Below are 7,491 nucleotides of genomic sequence, written 5' to 3' on the forward strand. Positions count from 1 at the left end.
CTGTTCTCTGTCAGCAAGTTCTGATCAAGAACCATTTCCAGTCTTAATTATTGGATGTAATGTTTTATTTGATACACAGGAGAGGAAAAAATGCTACCTGTCAGCAGATTCTCCAGCCTCTGTCATTAGTGATGTTTTCTGCCAAGTATCGGGCACAGAATAAATAACCACCCTCTAGGTAGCTAGGTTTTTCTCTTTAACAGATGAAAGAGAAATTCAGGATTTTGAAAACAAATGGAAGACTTGAAAATACTGTATGTTGTCATCTAATACATGAGTCTTATATGTTGTGCATGCATGCTGCATTTACACATCTAAATATCTCATACATAGTGTATATTTGTAATTCATTATGTAATCACCTGTATTCATTATATAATACATCTCAGTACTTTTTGTTAATCAGTTGTCACAATATTTTGCTCCAGAAGATTCTACTCAGTTGGGTACAACTAAGTGGAGTATGACACTAAATATCATGTCAATGTTCCCAATTTCTACACACTACTACTACCTGTGGCTGCATGTAAGTCATGCTTTTTACATTTAGCAGCATTTGGCAGTAGGAAGAGGGATTTGTTTGGAAGAATTGAGCATGAGCGGTGATAACACAGACGAAGCAAGCAAGCAGCCAGAGACAGACTTGGCTCTATGGATTAGAATTTTTCTGATGGCCTTGTTTTATTGTGGCTCAGTTCTGAGTCAAGCAACATCAAAACAGAAAATATGAAAAAAATGCTCTTTAAGTTGATCACTGTACATTAAATAGCTCAGTACAGTGTGTGTGTTAACTTTTCTATGCTACATCAAAGTGTTTTGGGAAATGTGCAAATCACATGTGGAATTTCAAGAGCAGTGGTTCTCAAAGTGTGGGGCGCGCCCCACTAGTGGGAAATGAAGACATGACAGGTGGGGCGCAATGAATGGAAAAAATTAGAAATGGGTCATTAATACAAATAAATTAAAATAACATCAGTTCGGGGCCCGGGAGAAAAAAGTGGAACCATAGTGCAACAATAACAGTTTACTGTCGACATGTTAACTGCCGCGCAACAATATAATGAAACGTTCACACAGAGGGCCCATAGTGTACGTAGTAGGTATAATAATGTAAATGGATAAATTTGTTACATGGACCACAAAAAAGCTGGCGATTCAGCGCAAGCAGACAAAGAAACGGTTGGCTTTTTAGTTGATAAGGCTACTGCCAGACGAAAAGAAAATATGATGAAGCCCATTTTGCGCTTGGATTCACGGTGGGAAGGGTGTGGGCAGAGGAGGGACCCATGTGTGTCTTGTGTATTACAGTTTTTCTGAATTGCTAAAACATGTTTACTGAAACCACCACACATTTTCTCAAAACCTTAAACACAAATCCAAATACTCAAACTAAATTCACAAAACCTCTGACTCGTCTGGCAAAATCAAGCAATTGCTTCAAAACCATGTCACCAGCACTCAAAATCAAACAATACTTTGAGATCATACACAAATGGGTCAGTCATATACACACTGCAGCTCAGTCATTAGACACTAGATCAAAAAAAGGAGAACACAGCATCCAGGACATGTAGTTACAACAAAAAAAGTTTATTGTATAGTGAATTTACCAAAAACCATGTTACGATCAAAAAAGAAGAAGAAGAAAAACACATCAGAAAGATTATTCTGCCTCAAGATCACGTCTTTGAGCTGGGCCCGGCCAGAGGGCTTCATCTACGTCGCAGGCAATGTTGTCCCTTCCCAGACAATGGGCAAAAAACCCTCTGGTGTGGTGGATCCAGCCTGTATCTCACCATAGGCCAGTTCCATTGCCTGTAAGAGATTTTCCCTGGCATTTGGGTTTCGGTCATAGACTTTCCACCGCCATGCAGAGCAAAACTCTTCTGTTGGGTTGAGGACAGTGTTGTATGGTGGAAGGACCACATTCTGTTCCTGGTCTTACTCTTCCTCGTCCTTTTTGTCCAAAACCTCATATTCCTCTACCTCTCATATTGTTATCCATAGTTGATGGATGCACCCGTTCCATCTGTGCACTTTGAACTGGCTTATGATTTGCTAACAGAGTCCAAGTGCCTGAACTTGTTTAAGGTTTTGCAGAAAGAGTGATTTATTCAACAAATTGGTTTAGGCTATTGAGAATTTGGTTCAGAGAATGGGGTTTATTGTTTTAGCAATTGTGAAAAACTGTAAACCGCTGGCAGCAGACAGCATGAGACCCAACAAATTAAGAAGACATTTAGAGACAGCACACCCCAGTCACGTTAATACGCCACTCGACTGGCAGAATACCGTCAGCAGAAAAATCGCATGGCAAAATCTGCATCAGTGAACAGTAAAGCACAAATGGCTTCATTCAAAGTTGCATACAGAATTGCCCAGTGCAAAAAATCCCACACAATTGCTGAGCAGCTCATTCTCCCTGTTGCTGTAGACATGGTGTTGATTATGCTAGATGAAACAAGTGCTGCAAAATTGAAAACTATTCCCCTGTCAAACGATACAGTTGCACTTATATTTTATCTGTTTTGAACTTGGTGTTATTTGATATTTCAATACATTTGAAATTTAAAAATTGGCCGATTTTGTTATTTTTTTGACAAGTGGGGCTTGAAAATTCGCCCACCCTCTTCAGTGGGGAATGACAAAAAATGTTTGAGAACCACTGGTATACAGTAACAACAATAGTGAGTAAAACTGAAAAATCACATTATAAGTCAACCATTTTGGTCATTGTGATGTATAGTGTTTGAGCAGCTTTCATGCTCTTCTGCTGTGTTTGTTATTGCATGTAACAGAGACAGTGGTGATGAGAGGTAGGCCTGTGTTTGTGGAGTAATGCCTCTGCTGGAGCTCAGTATGGGTGTGAGAAATGAAGGCACGCAAGCTGTCAGTGAGAAGAGGGTGGAGTGGGGATAAAGAGGTGAAGGCACGGGCACACAAACACATAAATACACACACGCATACAGACACACACGCACACACACAGAGCAACACAACTGTACCCAGCTTTACATCAGATCCTGTGAGCCAATTGGTTCTGATCAATCAGGTTTTTGAAAAAGCAGACCACATAGGCGGGCAGTTCCTGTGCAGCGCATCAGCTCAGTGATGACTTCATGCAGTCTGAGACAGGGCTTCTATATTTAGTCTCAGACAGCATGCAATGACTGCTGCTTCACCAATATCCATACAGGGACTGGCACAGACAGCGAATGTGGGCTTGTGGTGGAGGATCAGTATTAGCAGGCACTGGATGGCATGACTTGCTTTTTTTTTAAGAAGAAGGGAGAACACGCCCCTGTATTGCTGACACAGTACAGCATTACATTCTTATTGTATGTGAAAATAATGTATTCATTCAATATATGTAATAGATCCCAGGAAGGAAAGAATATATATGTATATACTGTATATACAGTATATATACTACTTGCACTATATGCAATGTGCACTTGCACTATATATATTGTATATATCTGTATATATAGATATATACATATATTCTTTCCTTCCTGGGATCTGTTGGAGCCACTCTCCCAGTTTGGGGGTCACAGCCCCCAATGTTCCCTATTACCACGGGGACCACTTGTGCCTTCACCTTCCACATCTTTTCTAGCTCTTCTTTCAGCCCTTGGTATTTCTCGAGCTTCTTGTGTTCCTTCTTCCTGATGTTGCCTGATGTTAGACTGCCAGAAAATCAACTGTCATGAATTTTGACCACATTAACATCAATATTCAAGTGCAAAAGAATGAAGGGAACATATTTGTGAGAATTTAAAACTCAGTAAAAACAACTACATACGATGCAAGATTTAAATTGTGACCAATTTAAGCTGACGATATACAATGTCGGGCTGCCATATGGACAGGCAGCACACTTGTATTTCTGATGAAACAATGCTCTTCTTCTGAGACATGGTTATAGTCTAGTTTATCAACAAGTTTGAGCTTCTCTTGTCATTTAACCACCAGCGCATGTTGTTACTGTGCATTTGATGTGTGCCAGCTTGAACTACTAAAGAATATAAGGATATATATTCATGAGTCCACTGATTTATAATTCCTCAATGAAATGTTTTCCCAATGCATTTTTGTAAGTTTCCTAGTCCCATTTGGATGGATCCATGTTGCAGAAATGTAAGAATAATGGCTATGCGTTAGACTTTAACGGAGATGGGTAAACAACCCGGACACACATAGGCCTATGCAAAACCAGCCACACTGTTGTGACCATTAAAATCTTTTCTCTTGTAAAATTAGACCACAATGTTTGAAAACACTTCTAATAAAGTACAAATCTTACCTTGATGTGGCTTGTCCCAGTGGATTTTATTGTCTTTTTCTCCTTGTTCTGGTCAGCAATTTGACAAGTAGTGTCATCAGACCAAATACATCCATGCATCACGTAAAGTGACCTAAGTGGGTATCCCCACCCACCCACACACACACACACAAACTACAGGGGGAAGCATTAAGCAAATTGCTGCCTAGCACACCAGAATGAGGAGAAGAACATGAGATAAAAAAATAAAATACAATAAAACAAAGATTCGGTTAGAAGTCTCAGTCAACTGATAGACCTCTCGACTAATGATTCAGCTAGTCATCTGTCATGGAGCAGCCCTAATATGCAGTGTGCTGTTGTAATACAAATTATGATTTATATTTGTTAACTGATTGGTCAGAAAAGTGGGCAGTCCGGCTTTAATAAAGTTAAAGATAAACAGGATGTCTGCAGATGGGAAGGGTGAAAAAGGTTGCTGTAACTACTAAGTGTAATGCAGGCAGTGACACCAAAATATACAATCAGTAGTGAGATATCACTCATTGTATGATGAATTGCGGTAAGAATTCAAGGGCTCAGACATACTGTAATAATTGTATACTGTCGCAGAAAATGATTTCATTATATTATTTCCATAAATTGAACATCAAACAATTTAACACAACCACACACAAAACACAGACACACATAAGCTATCTAGCATTGCCTCTGATGTTGCAAATACTGTAGTATAGTCTGTAATTCTCTACTAGATTTATGTGTTGTGTGAATAGGACTTCTAGAAATTTTCTAAATAAGACCCACTGCACTGCAGTGTGGTATTGTTCTCTGCAGAGGAGCTAGCATAGCCTGGAAGTGATAGACTGATATCTCAATGGAATGGAGACTGGCAACAGTGCTGGAGGAGGCTGTGAGGTGGAGGCTGCAATATGGGCGGAACGCTGACGTGGCTCATTCAGACTGCTTATGGGAGCATCCTCTTTGCTTCCAGCATGTCTAATATTGGCCACACACAGACAAACAGCGCTAACCTTAACACTGCCAAACATCCCCCCACCCCTGCCATATGATTAGCTGAAGACATTGTGATTGTGACATTGCTTCATCCTTGTGTGCCCTTTTCAGCTTGCTAGCTGGCCAGCTGCTGCTTTTTACCCCACCCGCTCACTAAATTCTGAATTGATTTTGATGCTGAGCCTGCCTGAGGAATAAACAAACCCCATTCCTTTTAGTTTCCATTGAATCTACCCTAGCTATTGTTTGTGCATGAAATGGTATGGTAGCTAGCTGCTGTGTGTGCGACTGGATTTATCTGTGTTTCAGCGAACATTTTGAGATGGCCTCCTCCAGCAGGGGATCTCTGCATTAGTGCAGCACACTCTGCCCACCCTCCCCTCCCCCTTTCTTCCTCATGCTCTCTCTCTCTCTCTTTACTGCCCCTCCCCTCAATGTGCAGATAAGGCACTGTGCTAGTGTGTGTGTGGTGCATGCGCAGGATGGATGGGGATGCTGTATGCTGTAGCTGAGAGCTGCAAGGTGACTGAGGGAATGGATACAGAGCCCTGACGACAGTGACGATGCAGCTCCCTCTTCCAGAGCACATTCTCATCTTCACATTCCTCCATCTCTCTTTCTTCCCTCTCCCTCTTTCTCCTTTTCTAGACGGAGGTGGACCGCCTGCCCTGCTTGCAGCATCTTTTTCTCAGCTGCAACAACATAACCAGGTAAGAGATCTTAGCACTTAACTACCTTTTCCCCTCACGGCAGGGACAGGGATAGTGGCTGGACAGTGCCATGTCCCTTCCTTTGGCACTTGGCAGGGCAACGCACACTGTGACCTAGAAAATAACAACCTGAATGTGTTTTTGTTGTTACTAATTAGCAGCTGTTGTCAATAATTCCTTAAAGTTATTCAGACAGTAGAGATGCAGGCTGCGAGAAGGTGGATTCCAGACAGATCTGAGGATGAATTCAATGGCAGCATTGCTATTGTAGACTAGTGTGCCTTGGATGAATGAAAAGTGTTTGTGCCAACATCAAATTGCTTTACACACTTTTTTCAATATGTTTTTTTTTGCTTCCCACTCTAGACCCAGCAATCAAGATATCATACAGAGTAATTAACTTGTTAATGTTACAGTCTCTCTCAAGCCAGGGGGCGAGAGAGCAATAAGAAGGACCCAGACTGCAGTGTGACAGTTTAGACGAATAGAGAAAGTTTTATTAACACAACTAAAACAGGAGAAAACTGATGGTGGTAATGGCTAAAAGTCAGGAATGACAGTCCAGTTCACAGGGGAGCATATGGGGACAGGCTGACCCGGTGGAGTGGTGCGAGGAAGAGGAGTTATTGGAGATGGATAATGATGGCTGAGTCGAGCGATGAGTGAGACGGTTGCTGTAGGAAGGCTGGCCCAGACGGGATGTGATGGTGAGGAGAGCTGCTGGTGGGTGATGGCTGAGTCGAGTGGTGAGTGAGACGGTTGCGGTAGAAAGGCTGGCCCAGACGGAATGGTGCCGGCGTAACAGGATCGGAGGTCATGAAGCAGGAGCTGGTGTGTTGTAGCTTGTACTGTCATCAGCGTCAACAAACCGGCAGTGAATGAGTGGAGACATGGAGGATATATAGGCCAGGTGGTGATTAGGCAGATCTGCCACAGCTGCGGAGCATTCCAGGGATGCCGGTGTGTGCGGGGAGAGAGGGAGAGAGAAACAAGGAGAGAGGCAGGGAGCGGAGCACAACCCTGACAGGACTCCCTCCAAGGATGGATCCCAGACAGCCGAAACCATAGCCCCCAGAAATAGGGGCTATGGTTTCGGCAAGATGCTCGAAAGGTGGGCAGCCGACAAAAACAAAAAAAACCCATGCAACAACAAACCAAAACCCAAAGTCCAAAAAAACATTGCACGCAGTCCAAAACAAAGACACGGACAACCTACAGTGACCCATGAACGCTAAGCAGGGGCGAAGAAAGACTGTTCGGGAGGACGACCTCAGCACCAAGCTGGATCGACGCCAGGCTGGAGAACTGAGAGACTGCTCGGGAGGACGGCCCCGACGCCAGGCTGGAGAGCTGAGAGGCTGGTTGGGAGGATGGCCCTGACGCCAGGCTGGAGAGCTGAGAGGCCGCTCGGGAGGACGACCTTGGCGCCAGGCTGGAGAGCTTAGAGGCCACTCAGGGGGGCAACCATGCGGCGGGTGG

The 7,491-nt window shown here is 43.1% G+C and overlaps 1 protein-coding gene across 4 annotated transcripts in view; it reads left to right on the forward strand.

Moving 5' to 3' along the window:
- LOC109955850 (leucine-rich repeat-containing protein 49) overlaps positions 1-7,491 on the forward strand; it is a 50,334-nt gene that overhangs the window by 11,030 nt on the left and 31,813 nt on the right. For all 4 annotated transcript variants that reach the window (XM_020592403.1, XM_020592400.1, XM_020592404.1 and 1 more), the window contains exon 9: positions 5,951-6,012. In XM_020592403.1, the coding sequence (XP_020448059.1) occupies positions 5,951-6,012 (62 nt within the window). The remainder of the gene's footprint in view (positions 1-5,950; positions 6,013-7,491) is intronic.

Source organism: Monopterus albus, unplaced genomic scaffold (assembly GCF_001952655.1).
Source record: "Monopterus albus unplaced genomic scaffold, M_albus_1.0 scaffold17.1, whole genome shotgun sequence".
Lineage (NCBI taxonomy): Eukaryota > Metazoa > Chordata > Actinopteri > Synbranchiformes > Synbranchidae > Monopterus > Monopterus albus.